The sequence below is a fragment of the Epinephelus lanceolatus genome, chromosome 20 (assembly GCF_041903045.1).
Source record: "Epinephelus lanceolatus isolate andai-2023 chromosome 20, ASM4190304v1, whole genome shotgun sequence".
Lineage (NCBI taxonomy): Eukaryota > Metazoa > Chordata > Actinopteri > Perciformes > Serranidae > Epinephelus > Epinephelus lanceolatus.
The window spans coordinates 27,492,246-27,511,084 of record NC_135753.1 but is presented as its reverse complement, the minus strand read 5'-3'; the positions used below and the strand labels follow the sequence as shown (position 1 = coordinate 27,511,084).

The 18,839-nt window shown below is 41.6% G+C and overlaps 1 protein-coding gene across 1 annotated transcript in view; it reads right to left on the bottom strand.

Annotated features, from left to right (window-relative positions):
- Positions 1-18,839, bottom strand: part of ofcc1 (orofacial cleft 1 candidate 1) — an 87,537-nt gene that overhangs the window by 28,702 nt on the left and 39,996 nt on the right. Inside the window, exons 17-19 of the mRNA XM_033638554.2 lie at positions 7,732-7,983; positions 4,217-4,469; positions 3,514-3,677 (exon numbers count right to left, since the gene is read on the bottom strand). Of these exons, the coding sequence (XP_033494445.2) occupies positions 3,514-3,677; positions 4,217-4,469; positions 7,732-7,983 (669 nt within the window). The remainder of the gene's footprint in view (positions 1-3,513; positions 3,678-4,216; positions 4,470-7,731; positions 7,984-18,839) is intronic.

The following is an 18,839-nucleotide window of genomic DNA, read 5'->3' as shown; positions in this document are numbered from 1 at the left end:
ATTACAAACAGAGCGATACGATGAACTATCCTATTACATTTAGAAAATAAAATATACAGCTTAAACTGTGTTTAATATAATGTTCTCAGTGCCACTGTGCTCAACAAGGCAGCCCACACGACAGAGCAGGCAACATGCTGTCTGCCCCTCCCAACCCCAAACCAAAACATTATACTCCAGTGAGACACACTGGGAGGCATGCTACGCTAAGCTAGCTCATTTCAAGATGATCAGTACCGCCATTACCAGACCAGAAATATAGGATCCTCTGATAACCTACAGGTCTGTCGTTTGGAGCCACTTTGGTTTCACTGTGAATTATACAGCTAGCCCAGTAGCACAGTAACATACACGACCCCCAAGCTGAAGCACAGGTACCTGCACAGCAACAGACTCTTTATACCAGCCAAGACAGTAGCACACACATGGCTGCACAGCACAAACCCCCCGAACCAGGGAACAAGAGCTGCTGCACGGTAGCCTCTAGTTCAGCAGCTAACAGCAGCTAACATTAGCACAAACCACACACCCACAGCAGTGAGAGGTAACTGCTGACGGGCCAGGTAGCCAATTCGGCCAGAGGGACAGCAATGAATGTTAGTGATGGCTGTTTAGCTCGTTTTTATATGATTGTGATTTAACAGAGATGTTTATTCACATATTTAGTAGAGCTCGAGGGATGTAGCAGAAACACAGTAGGCCAATGAAACAACACTGATATCATGCGCTCTAATGTTAGTAGTAACATAGTATTTATATCGTAGGACACAAAAATGGTGAAAAACAGTTTAATAGTCTCCACAGTTCAGTTATACACAGTTCCAGGTCTTTTCACATATTTTTAACAAGTATTTTCTAAGATATATAATGTGTTAGAAATAAATCACTAATTTTGAGAAACACAGCAATTGTGTGCAGGAATGCAATTAATTATTATTTTATAGCTCTGAACCTTGTAATCATTTGGCTCTAACTCCCTAACTATCAATGTAACATCATCTTTTTGGTGTTTATGAAGTTTCAAAGAGGACAGAGATGTAAAACACATCACTGATGTGTATATTTGCAGCCAGTGAATAAAGGCTGCCTAAAATGTAATTAAAAAAGGATAACAGTCCATTCTATCTATACATATAGCCCCAGGCATTTTTTTAGAAATAGGTCACGCTCTGTGTCAGAGCCCCTTCCTTGCAGCCAATAGGAAACTGTAACCCATAAAATTATCAGCCTTGCTTCAGCCTTGTGGCCTACATTCAATACAAACCCGTGTGGCGGTTGAGTGGCAGAAGTCATTATTCCCGGCTGCTGTTTTAATATTGTCCATTTAGCTGGAGCCCGATAAGCGTCCCGCTTACTGAAATTAGATGGCACCCTCTCCTCGGCCGCCAATCTCAAACTGATTAATTCAATAAGGGTTTTCTTACATTTTGAGCCGTTAATGGAATTTGGGCTTATATGAGGGTGGGAGAACACACCTTGGATGAATACTGAGTTACATTATTCAGTAATTTATCATCCGCCCTTCTACTTTTTTACTTCCATGCTGCAAAGAATGATGTCCTTCTATTATTTAAAAAGTGCAATAGTCATCTTTTAAGCTGGAAATTTGGAATCAGTGGTTCTGCAGTGCATGTTTGAGTCCACCCTCCCATTGCAATGCAGTGCTAATCTCTTTCTAAAACAGAGGAAAAAGGGTAGTGTCTGACTCAACAGTTAGGAACCAGAAGCTCCTAACAGCTCCACCGAGGACATGAAAACTTGAAAAAATTGTTAAAAAATTCTGAGGTGCTAAAACATCATATAAACCTAGCAAGTAAATGCTTCAGCATGAGTGACCTCAATCCGCAAGACATGAGTGGAACACATAGTGCGGTGAGATAGAGTTTGTGTGTTCACCACCATGTACATGCAGTCCATTTCAATATGTATGAAACCTGCAGTGATACCAACCATGCAAAACATTCAGCCTAATCGGATAATGTAAGGGGGTTATATGTTCACGCTATATCAAAACACATCTAACTTTTGAATTAGAAACGCTTTCAATTTTCCGACCAATTGCAGAGTATGGTATGTTCAAAAAAGGCAACTATGTGGTGCGCGTGTGTGTGTGTGTGTGTATTTCTGTGTTTGTGTCTGAGAACTCAATGTGTGCGCATGTGTGTAGATGTGTGAGGTTGATGCATAACTGCATAAGTAATTCCATGTGACTATAAAATCAAAATGGATTACATCAACATTTGTTTTCATTTTCTGTTTTTTTTTTTTTTTTTTTGTGCTTTTCTGTGGACAGAGTAGGGGAAGAAAGATTGTGGATGGGGTAGAAAGTGGCACGAGGCTGCGGGGGTGGAAGGTTTAGAGTTATTTCTAAACGGGTGCTCGAGAATAGTAGGCTGGTGAGGGCCAGGGTGTTTCAGAGAGGGTCTTCCTCTCCATTGGCAGACTGTCCCTACAGGCTGCATCAATTCAAAAATACCCAAATGATAATTCTCAGCTAAAGCTGTGTTGTGATGCTTTTCAGCCACCAGGAAGGTCAGACACAGAGATCAAAGTCAGGGGTGAATGAGTAATTTGGAATAAAAATGGGACTGGATTCAGTGGAACCAGAACTGACTAAATTTATGGGAACACGATCATCACGGTGTTTCACCAGTGATACACCATGGTACATCTTAATACTGACATGTACTGACATGAAGCTGGTTGTTCTCATAGCTTTAGTAATAGACCCAAATTGAGTGCATTTAATTTCCTCCAACAGATTTGCACATAAAAAATAAAAAATAGCTTTGTTTAGACTGCCAGCCTGAATCTGTTTTGGCATATCCAGATTGTATCCAGATTGATTTCAGAAAGTCTGGACGGCTGGAAACTAAATGACTAAGTTTTGCAAATCAGATCCAAACCACACTGGCGGATTGAAATGTGAGTCCAATCAGATTTCTACAAATGTGTCTCAGTCTGGATGCTCTGGCTGCTCAAATCGGATTTCAACGTGTCTTTGGCGTCACTTGCAACACAAACAACAACGTTAAATCCAGAGTGACAGAAAGGCTGAGCAGATCTGCACTTGACAGCACGATTGTTTGGAGGGCCAACTGAGGGACCTCCATTTCTCATGCTTATGTGTTGGGAAGCCAAGTCACCAACCTAGCTACACAGTTACTGATGCCTATGCTGTTACCACAGCAACCCATGCAAATAGGCTGATGATGTCTGGATGCACAAATCTGATCAGGTCACTTTGATTTGAGAAATCTGATTTGCCTACAATGACAGGGACGTAACTCATTTTGGGTCTCAAAATAATGTTCTTTTACATGTTTGACCTAACAGGAAGTGTCAGGGTATAAACAAGGTAAGTTTTTGGGATAAAAACTTTTCTACCAACCTGGCTACCAAATTTTTAACTGCTTGTATACATATATATATATATATTAACATATTGTGTTACTGTAGTCTTGATTTGGTGACAATCTCTGCCATTCACAAAATTTTTCTCAACTTTCTCACCTGAGCATATTAATGGAGAGGATGGTGATGGACAGCAGGAAGAGGACTGCGTACAGGAAGAGAGTGATGATCACTCCCGCTGCACCTGATTGGTCGGCTCGATAGAAGTGCCAGTAAAGCTTGGCTGCGTCACCCACCGGTGTGTCTGGGCTGTAGGCGAGACGCTGAGGAGACAAAGATTGAAAGAAAAGGAAAAAAAACAGACAAATCTAAAACTGTTACAAGGCTGGACATTTGCAATATGGGAAAGCTCGTGCCCAAGACAGAGACTGATCACAGGGAGATCACGGGATGGCTCTAGGACGAAGGTTCACATACTGGTCAGCTGGTGTTCCTCTCACTCTGCATCTTACATTACTGACTTTTTGAAATCACAAATTATAGGTTTAGATTAATTTCTTTGGGATAAATGGAACATGTTAAGTGTTGTCTGGTCAGACACTGTTACAACGCCATTTAACTAGGACTTGATTTACACATCACCTCATCAGTCCAAATCATTTCAATCTTCCTCACTGACAAAATCCAACACGCTGCCAAAAAAAGACACTCATCTCATCTCACTCATCTCATCTAACCTTGCACATTTTCTTTCTCACCCTCTCCCCTCCCCCTTTTTTTGTAATCTAAAGTCACTTTGCCAAGATAAAGTGAACTCCTATTTAAAGTGCACAAGTGTCCAAGTTATTTTTAAGTGACTTACCCCGAGGACGGCGTCCACTGCAAAGACTGCCAGGGGGTTGAGGACTGTCCACACTCCCTGAGCCATGATAAACTTTGACGTGAAGGAAGGGAGTGAGCCAAATATCTGTTGACAGCCCCATCTGATCAGAACCAGCAGGAACGTTACTGCGTTCAAGGTCAGGGGACCCACCACCACCATGGCCAGCTCCTCCCGGGTGTGGAGCAGAGAACTCTGGTACACGAGGTCCACCGTGTGTGCGTGGAACTGGAATCTGGCGGGAGAGGAAACGGGAGGCGGGTGATGTGCTGTGATGTGGGCAGAGTGTGAAGTGTGTGCATGTGTCAATATGTGTGTAGCATGTTTGTGTTTGTGATGCTTTGAGGCTCAAGGGCAACTGGTTCCAGCAATTCACACACTGTGTTATATTGTTTGTGGTTGATTCTGTCATGTCTAATTAGTTTGATGACAATTAACATTGTAATTGTCTGTTTTACTAGTATGTGCTGTCTTGCATGTGATACATTTAAAGACAAATTTCATGTATAATAAGATTATCTGTATATATATCCCAAAAAACATACAGACTTTAGAAGTAACAGTATTAACACCTTTGCTGTTACTTGAGAGAGCTTTTCTGAGACCCCTATTGTAGGTTAGACTCCCCATTTACCGCAAGCCTCATGAGTTTCTTAATCTTCCCATCAGTCAGGAGGAGGTAGAGCCACTGGTGGAAGAGGAGAGGTCCAGTTTTTGCTCATTAATTTCCATCTGATTTGCTCCAAGAGTCAAGCATCTCTCAGATTCTGTCCATTAATCTGACAGTGGAGGTCCGTTGGCGTTTTATCTGAGGCAAATCTCCTAACACACAGATTCAACCCTCCAAAAGTCCTTTTAGAGCGCAGAGGTTCCCTCACTGAATGACCGGTACAGAAAGAAGAGTTTCATGTTATTTTTTTTGACACTGTAAGCTTCTACTTTTTCCAGATAAATTGCACTGTTAAATCTCATTCCAACATTGACAGGGGAATATTTCATTTATAGTGAATCTTGATGTAATACAATGAAACTTTCCACTTCAATAAATTGTAACAGCATTTTGACATTGGCAGCATCATTCCGTATCAAATATTGACGGTCATGATTTTACATCAAATCAAATTTGGTGCCTCACATTTGAAATTTCAAAACGACATGTGGCACTTGTGTAATGATTGGAGCATGTGTGGTCCTATTGCCAGGCAACATGGATCTTGTTCAGCCGTGGAAAGTAACTGTGTGTCCCAACACCCAAACTACCATGCTATATAGTATCCCAGAAAAAATATTAAGCACGTCCCAGTATATACTATGTCAAATGCAGTATGGCAAAACAAAAAAAGGATGTTCTACTACATCCGGTCTGATTTTGCAGTATGCAAGCCGGCACGCTTTTATGGCTGTTCTGACCCACAATCCTCTGCGCAGCGGACGATAAGTCACATCAACAGATGTCAGCTTGACAGCTGATTGGCAGCTGTCAGAGGATGCAATGATGGACAACAGCGCATTCAAGTAACTGATGACCAGTTGAATAGTAATTATAGGAATATTGATTAAGTAAACAAATAATTATAAATATCACAAACAACAAAAGGATAGAAGAGAGGAGAGGAGAATTGCAGATGTAATTTCACTGTCGCAAATATAATATGTCAGAATCTACAATCTGTGCAGGTATAACTTTGAAGTTAAACTACATACTTTGCAAAGTAACAACAGCAAATTTCTCTTGGTCAATCTTCGTCTCTGGCGAACTCTGCAAGCGCCGGTTGTTTTACCTCCAAGGTAACGGATATAAAAGCAAAAGAGTCAAAGTTCAGGGTGTAATGTTATGAGAAAGTAGTATGTCCCCATTGTGTGCATACTGCATACAACAGTACATACTTTTTAACGGCAGTTTCAGTACCTACTAAATGTAAAAAGAAAAAGTATGCGATTCAAAACGCACCCTAAGTATATGTAAGCAAGCAAAACAAGGCACTTCTACTCCACTACATTTCAGAGAGAAATATTTACTTTATTCCTGCCAGCTACAGTTAGTAATTATTTAGCAGATTAGATTTTACATGAGCATATAATACATGTAATAAAGTACACTTATCTACCCAACAGGATAAAAAAAGAGTATTCGCCCTACCTGACCCAGCTACAGAGATGCTGCTTAGACACTGATGCATGAGAAATAATAGTCCATATAATATATAAATATATACAGTATATATCAGGACAGGGGGAACTGTGCACAAGTACTTTCATACTTGTAGCTAAGTAAAATTCTGAACGCAGGACTTATACTGGAATAATTTTAGTGTTTTATTATTTATGTCAGAAAAAAAAAAGAAAGGAAGAAAGGAGAGCTCATAGGTGACTGAAGCAACACAGGGGCCAGAGAGTCTGTTGCTCCTGGGCACACTTTGCTGTCCGCTGATGTCCGAGGGAGGACTATGGGGAAGGAGGAAGCAAAGAGAGACAGAGAGACGGAGCTAGAGAGGATGAAAAAACAGAGTGAGATAAAAAACGAAAAAGGGAGGGAGGCCTGTCATCACACTAGCCACTCTGACTGTCACTTGGCCTCTCTCTCTCTCTCTCTCTCTCACTGGGCACCACCAGCTCTGGCCATCGCATGGAGAGAGAAATGCTCGGAGGGAGAGCAGCAGATTTGGACATGTGGAAGTTGTCATCCGACGTTGACCCCCTCTGTTTTTGTGTTTTTGTTTTTTCACCTCCTATCCACCCCCTCAGTCCATCTTTTTTTTTTTTTTTTTATTCCACCACATTTTTTTCTCCCTCAGCCTCCCTCTATAACTTTCCATGATTTAATGCGTGATGTTTGCACCCCCATGTTATTGTAATAAAAACCTGCTTGTATGCATGTTTGCAGCCAGCTTGTTTTATTGTGATGAATTAAATCAGCACCATATGCCATTGAGATGTGATTTAACAGTTCTGCGGTATCTTATTGCTGTTTATTATCAATGCTGTGTACCAAATAATAACAATAAATTCCTTCCAAATAATGTAGCCTTTTGGGACTTAAATCTGCATGGTAAAATCAGCAAACTCCCCCAGCAATGGTTTGTTAATATTGAGAGAGTCTTGTTAAAATGTTAATGGGGGGATTCCAAACAGATGATTTGGGCGTATCCAGTGTGTGCGTGTGCATGTTTGCCAACACACACACTCAGACACATTGCACATCCTCCTTCTCTCCTCTAGTCCTTCACTCCTCCACATCCTATTTCATAACCATACTTTGCATTTGTGTTCTCCCGAGTTTGCGAGCCTCTGTTGTGTGTGCATCTAGAGTTTGCCTATATGTTCTTCAGTATGTAAAAGGATTTATGTCAGCAGCAATGTATGGGCTCAAAGAGTGTCTATGTAGTTCTGCTGTGTGTGTGTGTGTGTGTGTGTGTGTGCATGTGTATCCATATGCCCCCCCCCCCCATACGAGTGTGTGTGTGCATGCAGGGTGATATCAAAGGAAGCAAACTCACTTGTTGACAGGAACTGCTATGGCCTGGAGGTAGAGCCACTGGCTGCAGTAATGCAGGTAGAGCCTCACAAACCACATCAAAGCCAGCAGCAGCATAATGAGGCCGAGCTGCCGCACGGAGCCACGCCAGCTCCTATGCGGCTGTTGTTGCCGCGGCAACGGCAGGCCCAGCTCGGACGGCAGCATGCGGAGGGCCAGGCGGGCTCGGTCGGACAGGCGTGAGGGGCAGGAACCAGATCCAGTCAGTGCCGATCTGTTTTTAGAATCAGATAACATACATAACAAACTCTTATTCTCTGGAAATGATAGTGATATTTATTCAAATAGCTTTTTACAGAGAACCTTTTCTGCATTTCCTTGTTGACTCTATCATACATAATGTTACAGTGTTATAATCAGATTAAACATGACTGATGTGAAAGTATTTCATGTGAGCAAAAACCTAAGGATTAAGATTGTTATGCATGTTTTGAATACTCTGTTTTTTTTTTATCTACTTTAGACACAAGGTGATGTCAGCTCATGAGGGATTTCTTTATATTGTCATTTGCTCCACCAGGCACACTACTTTGAGTGCTGTTTGCATAGCCCACACTGCTACACACTAACATCAGAAAAACATGTTCTTGGTTGCTGATGTTGTTAATTTTCCCCTCGATTTTGGGTCATAGTCCTGTCGGAACATGTGCGGTTGTGAAGATTTTGGTTTAGAAGCTTTTACTGGTGATTTCTAATGTTAGAAAGCGCCTCTATACTTTGTTTCAGTCATTCCCCGGTTGCAGTGAAGGTGCAGAGATGCTGACTGGACGTTGTCGGGAGGGGGGCTTAAAGAGACAGGCACTAAAATGAAGCGTCTCACACAGAGGGTGAGTACAGGTGTACAGGTGTTCAAGCACGGACAGGATGAGGTGTTTTTTGAACGTTAAAGCATGTTAACATGTTCACAAAGAAACACAAAATTCAAGTATGAACCTGACAGTGCGCATAATATGGGACCTTTAAACACATAATGTACAAAAGTGTTATCCTTAAACCTTCACAATGTCTTACGACTTACACCTGTCCTGTCATGCTTGATATTTTGCATCACATTTACAGTTAGATGGCTTGAACACAGGGTGATTAAACAGTTCCTGAGCATGGGTCACAGAGCAGATTACAACACTAGATGTTATGTTTATGTATGTTTGAATTCACAGTGCAAACACTTCCTTCTCCGTGCATCACATATAGTTTTCAAATGTATTTTTTACGATAGTCAGATGCATGCAATAAATAATAGGTAGGGAAATGTAGTATTCAAATTGACACACATGCACACACAAACAGATAGGAATCCCTTCCAGCAGTGCTCAGCTTCCCTCAGCACCTCTGCCTCCTCTGTGCCGCCCTTTGTCAGGCCTGCTCAACTATTCCCTTTCATATAGAGGGCACAGATGGAACAGTGGAGGCAAGAGGAGAGGAGAGAGAAAAATTCAAAATGTTACAATGGGCTCATAACAGCCTAGCATAAAAAACTTCATACACACCCCATACCGCACAGTACAGCGTGCGTCTGTGTGTATAGTTAATTAGTGTGTATCGTTACAACGTGCATAGAAATCCATTTATTATAATTTGAACATGTCAACACAAGCAAACACTGATGACCCCAATCGTCTGGCTGGCAGTAATCAGACGAAGGCTAAAGTAGGTGTGTGCAGTGGAGCTATGGTTAGCATCACAGAGTGTGACTTAAGGCCTTTGCCTGTGGACATCCCTGTGTCTCACCACTGTGTCCCAGAGCACAGTTGGAATTCACTTTGTAGTGTGTATCTAGGGAAAATGGTACACTGCCTAAAGACGAAAAACAAGAAAAAAACAGAATCAATTGCATTACCCCCCCTCCCCTTACCAAATAATTAGGCTAGACTTAAATCAGAATGCAGCATTGTGTTTTCTTCTGCTTGTATTGCTGCTGAAATGTGAACCATAACACACAGCTGCGTTTAAAACAAAAGAGATCATCTTTCCTGTTCCTGTGAGGTGGGTACAGTCTCTGAAGTGTTAAATTATTTGAAGTTATCGAGTTCCTTTGTGGATGCACACGAGAGCGGCGCTGTTGCATACAGTACACGTGGGAGAACTCTGGGATTCATTCAGAAAACGCTCAGTCAACAGTTTGGGATGATAAATATTCATAGCTTGGCTGAAATAAACTTGAGCAGAGAGGATAAACATCTGGCATAAAAGTCAGCTACCGGTCAGTTCTGTGGTTGAGGTTTTAAACTACAGCGTGTGTTCCAAGTGTTGCACTGCACTCTGTATATTTCCTGTGTGAGGTCAGTGAGATGCTCTGTGTGCAAGATAATATATGCAACAGAGATGCAGGAAGAATTGCTTCAATTGCTTTTTGATTACATGTAAATTAAATCATCTCAAGGCTTTGTTTACTGTTGTTTTTGTACTTTACTATTAATGTTACATGAAAAAGCAGTATGTGGTAAAGGAACAAACTGTCAGCTCTTTATAATGGGATGCAACAGCCTCCATGTTAATGAATGGCACTATCAATAAGGATAACTTTAAAGTCACAGTCCTGAATCTTCAGAATAAACGATTACAAGAAGCTGTTTATGACACTTTAGATTTCCAGGAGATACTGCCAAAAATAAATATTCCGGCTTTCAGTTCACTCCAACAAAAACAAGTTCTGCTGTGATGATGTTGAAAAGTGTGCAATGCCAGTGTCAAGTGTGTGTTTATACAAGGCTAACACAAACAGAAAGACGATAACGTACGAGCAAATGTCTGTCTCTGCTTCTCTATTGTGATTTTGACAAAGGCCCTCCCATTCTGTTCCCAGCTTTATCACGACTTGCTTCAGCGTGTGGTACGAAACTGCTTTCCGCACGTCTGCAAAAGTGGAATTACAGAGTAGACAAAAAAGCAGTGTGTCACAAACACAAGGCAAGATGCTACCCTGTCAAGTGACATTAAACGAAAACAGCAAATACAACCTGACGCCCATCTTTCATATAATGAAGATATTGATGATGCATGAAAGAGGAGTATTTTTAGACGTCTTCATGTGGCGGCCTCTTCCAAAGGAAACTGGTAACATGATGTGAAATCTGTTATCACCACTGAATTGATTTCATTATGGCACCTCCAATTACAAAAGTACAATACAGAAAAAGAGGGGAAGGCAGGGGGTGGAGGTGTGGGCTTTTTTATCTTGCAGGAACGAAGGATGTTTCACAGCTTGTCCCTCGAACGATTGATAGCATGTGGCATAGCGGGCCCAGAGATGAAACTAACCATTTAAACAGGCATGCATTGGCACATAATACTATATTTTAATTGTATATGATTCTGTGAAATCTGGGCCAGAAGCTGTTCCCTCATTATCTCAGTTTTGATATGTTTGTTGTTCATTCCCATGTCATCAAATCACGTTGCAAAAGAACTCATCGTTCTCCTTAAACCTTGCCACAGAGTGCCAAAGCCTGTAAATCAGATTTAACTAGCGTATATCTGTCAACCATTGGAGCAAGAACCATCTCCTGGACTGGTTTTCCCAGGCTGTGTCCCTTAATGTTGAACGGCATGACAACAAACGGTAGCTGTGCGCTTAAAAATAGCACAAAAAGAAAAGCAAGCACAGGCAAGTATTAAACCTCTAAGATGGCATGGGTAATGAGAGATGGAGGGGCGGGGGGGAGGAGAGGAGTACAGTGGGGTGTTACATTTTAAATAGCAGATTTATGATGGGAAGGCTCCAGGGCCGAGGAGAGTGAAGGTAACCCTCAGAATCCCTCTGCATAGCCCTGATGGCTTAAACCCTCCAGTCTAAGGCCACTTAAAGTATTGGACTTATCCCTTTATTTTGAGGATTAAGTTATTTTCTGTCACTTTCTTATTTGGGCCACCGGCATTGTTTATAAATGCACTAAAACCACACATCTCTTCCCACATAGCCGAGGAACGGTTTGCTGTTGGGGAAATAGAGAAAGCAAAGATACAGTGTGAAAATAGACTTAAAAGATTGACAGATAACGTGATTGTTGTCTTAGTGGCCCAGATGCACGCAAGTTGTGGTGATTATGGAAGTGTGATTATCTGAGGTGTCAACAGATAGGACTGAAGATACCACATCTTTGTTTACATTTCATTTTTGAAGAATGCTGATAATGCATTTGTTCTGAATTGTGACAGTATCAGTCATCTGTTCTCTGTGGGTTTTACAACTAGCTCCTCTCTGGGGCATTATGGCTTTTAATGTAATTGAAAAAAAAAAAAAAAATGGTGAAACTTAGTTTGCAACTCGTAAACAAACGTACAACTGACTCTAACAGAATACAGACAGACTTTACTGTGTCCCATAAAGACTCATAATGGCATAAAGAGCACAAGCAACAGGCGCACGTACTACCAGTCATAGTTTTCAACACTTAGTTAACATTGTGATATGGTCGCACTTAGGCACCAAATCTACTCAGCTAAGTTAGTAAGTATATTACATACGGGATGTATTTGAAGTACGTAAGATAAGTTGAAGATACAGCTGTAACTTTTAATCATATTTGCTAAAACTGTCACCATATCCACACAGAAATACAAGAGACAGATAATCCGTGAAAAAAAATCAGCTTCATCCTCCCACTCCTTGTGCTTCTAATGGCATTTGCTAGAATATAACATAGGTCATGAAAAACAACCAATCACAGCCAAGGATTCTCTTACGCAGCTGTCAATTTTGTCAATCACTGCTTGTGAACTGTCAAAACAGACATGAGGAGAATGGAAGTGTTTCATAATCGATGCCTCCGACGAATATGCCAGATCTTTTGGCCTAATAAAATCTCCAACAATGAATTGTACAAGAAAACGGGAAGCCCGAACATCACCAAGGAGATTACGCACAGACGCCTGAGATGGCTAGGACATGTGTTGAGGATGGAGCAGGACCGCATCACAAAAGTTGCCTTAAGATGGACACCACCAGGCAAAAGAAAACCTGGAAGACCCAAAACCACCTGGCGCAGAACTGTGACACAAGAGCTGGAACAGATGAACCTGTCATGGGGAGAGGCCCAACATGCTACCAGGGACCAAATGCAATGGAGAATGCTCATTGAAGCCTTATGTCCCATAGGAGACCAAGAAGAGTAAGTAAGTAAGTAAGCTTGTGAACTGCGGTCAAACAGTCAAGCTAGGCAGCACTGATCAAATATAAACTAGGATTCCGTTACTGCATTGCAGATTTCTCACCTAAGAAGTTTTCAGAAACATATTTTAGTGTACTGTTTAGCTGTGAAATGATAAAGTTTGCTATTGGGCAGTGCTTGGTTTTCAACCTGACTGTTTCCATAATGGCCAGGTCACAAACTTCCTCATTTTACATCTAAACAGTACAAATTAGAGTTCCTCTGTTGAGTTCCTGCAAATAATTATTAGTTAGCCAAAACCTGTATTTTAAACTCTTTGAGCTCGTCAAAAAAAGACGTAGGTGGCAATAGCCCATCCCTATCCCAGCAGTACCAACCACCTCCCTACGAGGACTTTGTTGTTCTTTAAACTACATCACCTGACTTCCCTCTTTGCTCCTGTCATAATTACTACATACAGCCACTCAATTAGTACAGGTCGTCATAAGCTGCTTGCACAGACGACCCATAGTTGACAGTATTTATCCACTGTTTTGGAAGATGCTACACAGTAAACTTTATAAAGGTCACAGCTGAGATTCAGCCCTAAGAATTTAGTTTCACTGTATACTACATTGGAGGTTTGTGCTAATATGAAAGAAACATGCCATATTAGTTTTAAGATGCCGTATCTGCTATGCATGAAAAGCAGATATTATGGGATCAATCCACAGCCAGTAGCAGGTTGCAACTAGTGAAACACTTCATCAACTGTGTTGCATAAACATGAACAAATGGACAAACTCTATGTGTCCCAGTCCAAGTTTACATCATGTACAGATGCTGCAGTCATTCCCACAGTAGAAGCTTTAACTGCCCATTTATTTCATTTACGCAGAAGCACACAGGTTTACGTAATGACTGGCATGTAAACAGGGCTTTGCACAGGTGGGGCAAATATAATACAGGAAGCTATGAAACCTCACAAAGTGGAAATCACAAAGAAACCTGCTCCCACAAGATGTATTAAATGATAATCATTGGTTACTAAGCTGGTATCATTTTCCAAAGCACCTTGAATGTGTGTGTGTGTGTGTGTGTGTATGTGCATAAAAAACAAGTTGAACAGAGCAGCACTATATGCCTGCAGGGCTTTTAGATAATTGAGTCATTTTTATATCATCTTGTGAGAAGTTTTATTTATACTGAAAAAAAAAAAATCACAAAAAAAAAATACAAAAAAACTGCCTCAAAATTAACTTTGTGCTCCCTCTTTCTCTCTCTTTTAATTTTATTTGTTCCAAGAACAATTACCTTACCATTTGGGGGCTTTATAAGCACAGCTTTTTTACAGAGACCCTGGCAAAGCGAGAATACACATAAATGAGTTTCATTGACAAAATGGGAGCACAGTGGCAGGTATTTGGGGTGTAGTTAAAAGAGAATTATGGAATAGTGACTCAGCTGCAGAACTGGAGTCCATCATCATGTAATTAAAATAGTACAACGATGCAACACCAAATTATCAGAATTATTTGCAGCTGACAGGGAGTGGAGGAGAGCATAATCAGGAGCAGTGAAAAAAAAATGTTCCACTTAATTAAGAATCCATGTTTGACTAATAGTTGGCTGCTCATTTTTACAATGAGAGGGAGGGTCTCGCATGCAGGCAAGCATATGAGGGTGATGGAAAAGGCCACAAAAGTGCTCTGTGCTGCTGATCAGCTAGCAGTGGATAAAATGCAATGCTGGAACAGAATCGAAAGCTCATGAAAATGTTGCATCGATAAATCTATCATATTTAATGTGAGTGGACTGGGAAGAAACAGTTACATTATCATCATCTTGGTTACTGAGGATAGGATGTGAGTTGTTTTATGTGCGAAACCAAAACCTCTATTTGGGCTTGTGAATTCTGCAGGATGATATTCAAAGGTAATTACCATCATAATGATCTGTTGATCTACATGTAATCAACTGAGATAAACACAATTCTTTTCTTATGATCAATAACAACTAGCCTGGCAATCTCATGATGAAGACAAGACAGAAAGCAGAAATATTCTGGCACGTAACTTCCCCATTACGCTCTGTTTTTATAGGGATTAAACAAATTAGATATATTTTGTTATTAAATGAGCTTTAGAGGTGCAGATAGGAGGATTTTGTTACCTTTGGACAGAGCCAAGCTAGCAGTTTCACGTCTGTACACCAAGCTACGCTAACTAGTGCTGGTGCTAGCTTTAACCTCATATTTACCCCACAAAAATGAGATCTCTTGAGCACTTTTCCAATAACATGATAACGTGGTCAGAGAAAATAATGAAACTCAAAGCTGGATTGCTCAACTGTGACTTGTTCATTCTCATGTTATACAGTTGCAGGCTGTTCTAATGCACTGTTTGTACGTTTACCTACAAAAAGTAATGCACCACAATTCGTATATAACCCATGTAATCATAAGCCAGCAATTTGTGTATATCCCATGTAATCAGGAAGGTGACGAGGAGATCACGTGAAGAATGCACTCACAGGAGTAAAGAAGAAGGTAGTCTGGGTAAAGAGGCAGTTGGAACCATGTGAAACAAAGTAAACTATGGAGTGTTTTACAGTACGTCGTCACCACCATGTCTCTTTTCCAAAACCTGTGAAGGAAATTTCTCCACCGCGCTAATATTCTTTGTTCGGTGGCGATCCTCTAAAGCTACTAGCTAAAGCACAGCTCAAGAACACAAATCTGATGAGTTTTGATCCAGCTTTGTGACTCCTGCACTGGCCAAACAAATCCCTCCAACAAAAAGGAGTGTTTTGGCCTCCCCACACACCTTGGAATAGTTTAGATATATACATGAGGTAGCCGTTTCACTGCCATGCAACATGTAGCGTTTTTATGGAGCGCCTGACTTAGCACGAGAGGGGATTAAAACATGGAAATGGCAGGTCCCTTGGTGCGCCATAAACTAGGGTGGAAACATTTCAAATGCAGATGCACCTGGGATCAACAAACACACACAGGGGCTTCCCAGGCACTCGTTACTCACACAGCTACTACAGCTACCACCGCAGTCCTCGGCAATGAAGAACAGGTTGTTTTTCTCTCTATAAACTTTTTTGGGGCAGCGAGAAAACACTCAAAACACGGCGCCAGTAGATGTGTAATACACCGAATGATTAATGGAGGACAAATAATAAATGTTCTAAAGAGATCTATCCATTCTTCAATTTGGGTGAGGCGTACAGGGAAGAGTGCTGTGGAGGCTGAGTATGGGCCTCCGGAGAGTTGCATCAGTATTTAAATGGATTTCACTTCTCTGACCTTGCCTCATAACTGCAGGACATTGCCACCAGAGAGATAGAGACAGAGAGAGGGAATGAGGAGAGGATGGCGAGAGAAAGATGGAGGAAATTAGAGAAAGCGAGATAAAGACAGAATCATCGGGAGAGGGTGAGACAGGGAGAGGAAATAATTATAAGCCAAAAAGACTGACTAGTATGTTATATGTGTGCGAATGTAGAGAGAAAGTAAGTGGGTGATGGACACGGGAAAAAGATTTTCTGTGCCAGGACATGACCTGAAATGCCACCCAGCATCACAGAGCAGACGAGACATCTGTAGATCTCTATTCTATCGGTTTTGTCAGTGCAGGATGAAATGGCCTCTTAAAACTGCTGTTTCCATATGACTGATGAGGCTGGGAAAACACCATAAATGGGCTAAATGCTGCTCTTATCTCATGTCCAGTGTGTGTGCCTCCAAACAAATATAAAGTAACCTAAGACAAACGCAAACTGTTAACTGTGGTCTCAGTGCAATTATCAATGAAGCATGCTCTGCTTCTAAACTGGCAATGGCTAAAATAGGTACTGATGACATCACGCTCATATATATATATACACAAATGTTAAAATCCAATTCTGATTACATCGACATCTAAGACTTGTCAGTTATATTATTAGAGCTGCCAGTCAGTGATGTTTTCCTAAAAGTTCATATTTATTTGCACAGCGTGCAGTGCATTAGTGCATGTTTGTGCTACAGTGCATTAGCTTACATGTATCTGCATGTACAAATCCACTTTTAAATTCTTGGGGACTTGTTTGTTGACTTTTGCCATCTTTTTTAGATGTTTATGTCAAACTGGGGAACAAGTGATTACAGATGAAAAAAAGAAGAGCGTGAGGGAAGTGTCACCTCTGGCCTAGCTCTCTTTCTCTCTCCCACACACACACACAAACACACAATCATGCACAAATCACACGCAATCACTCATATGCTCTCACATATAGTTCCTGTCATTTTTTCTCTATCTGAACTCCCCCCTCCCCTCCTCTCGCTTACGTGTCTGTGGGAAACACATTCATTTGACCCAGACCACCAATGGGGCCGCAGTCAGCTCTGACTGACAGCCACATCACTGCAGATTAACCAATCATATCGCAACATGAGCCTGTCAGGGAGCTGACAGCTCTGATTTCCATAAAGGAAGCAGCACGTTGATTGTGTATGTGTGTGTCTGTGAGATCCACAAGTGACCCAGGGCGCGTCTGGCCGCAGAAAACCCTAACATGTGCACTCTGGGCCGCGGTTGCCAGGGGCCCTCTCTTTCACAAATGCACGCTCGCGCTTGCGCATGCACACAGACAGACACATTCCTGCCCCCTCAGCACAGGAAAGCACTAGAGACCCAGGGGTGAGCAGCGCTGCCATCTCCACCCACCTCTCCTACCAGCATTACATCAGAATTGATTGACCCTTGCACTGAGTTGTGATTCGGAGCTGCAGTATGCAGGGGATTGACAGCCTGGAACTAGCTGTTATTTCAGGTGTTTTTTCTTTCTTACTCCGTCTGTTACTGCAGGCCGATCTCTCTTTCCCTCCATGAAACCTCGTGGCTCGTCTTTGAAAAGGGAATGACACTGCAGGGTGCATGTTACCAATGTTTCCTGCACATGATCCTGTGTAGATGAGCAGCCATGAACAATAAACTGTACACTTTACTGCTAACCTTACACTTGCATGCAGACTCAAACAGATGGAGGGCACAGAGAGATAGAGTGACAGAGACTCGCAGTGAGTGAGTGCTCTGATAGGCTCGGTTGGGGGAAACGGGCGGAGAGGATTGTTGGTCCCCAACGAGGCGAGCTAACTGGGGGAAATTAGGTCAGTGTGTTCCCTCTGACTCCACAACAAGAACAGGCTGTGCATGTGCGCGTGCGCGTGTGTGTTTTGCCGGTGCACCTACAGCACCATACTGCACCACTATAGCAACATACTGTGCAGGTCTGTGTGTGCCTGCGTGTGTGTTTGTGCTTGCCGCCTGCCACACGCTGGCATGGGATTAGATGTGCTACCAAAGGTCAGACCAGATTTTAATACAGGTGATTATTATTTCCACCACAACCGCTTCTACAGCTTAAACACAGATTAAACAATAGTGTTTGATAACTAGCTCTGAAACTTTATTTATTTTGACTCTCATCTAATTGGAACAGAAAACTAGGATGTAACTAATCATAACATCATCATCAGTAACAAAATAGTTCTGAATATTAAAAAAACGGATAAAGGTTAAGTGACATTTATCCCCAAATGGCCACACAGTCTTTTGGAATAAAAGCTTTGGGGACAGATGGAGTCAGTTCTGCAGTCATTTGGCCTCCGGAGGATGTGGATGCTCTTTTATTTTATACCTCCCACCAAGCTTTGTCTTTACTCTGTGTGTCTCTCTCTCTCTTCATGTCTCCTGATCAGGACAAGTCACACATACTATAATTGATATGAGATTTAGGGGGTATATTTCGATGTAATTAGAATCTTGATAATTGGACTAATTAGATCTAATTGCTATGTGAGAATGACTTTGATTAAAACAGGTTTCTCTCCTCAAAACCAGAGTAGAAAAAAGAAATAGTTGGGTGACATTGGTGAGACAAAATGCTAAAGCTAATTGGCAATAATCACAGATGCATGAAAATCAAA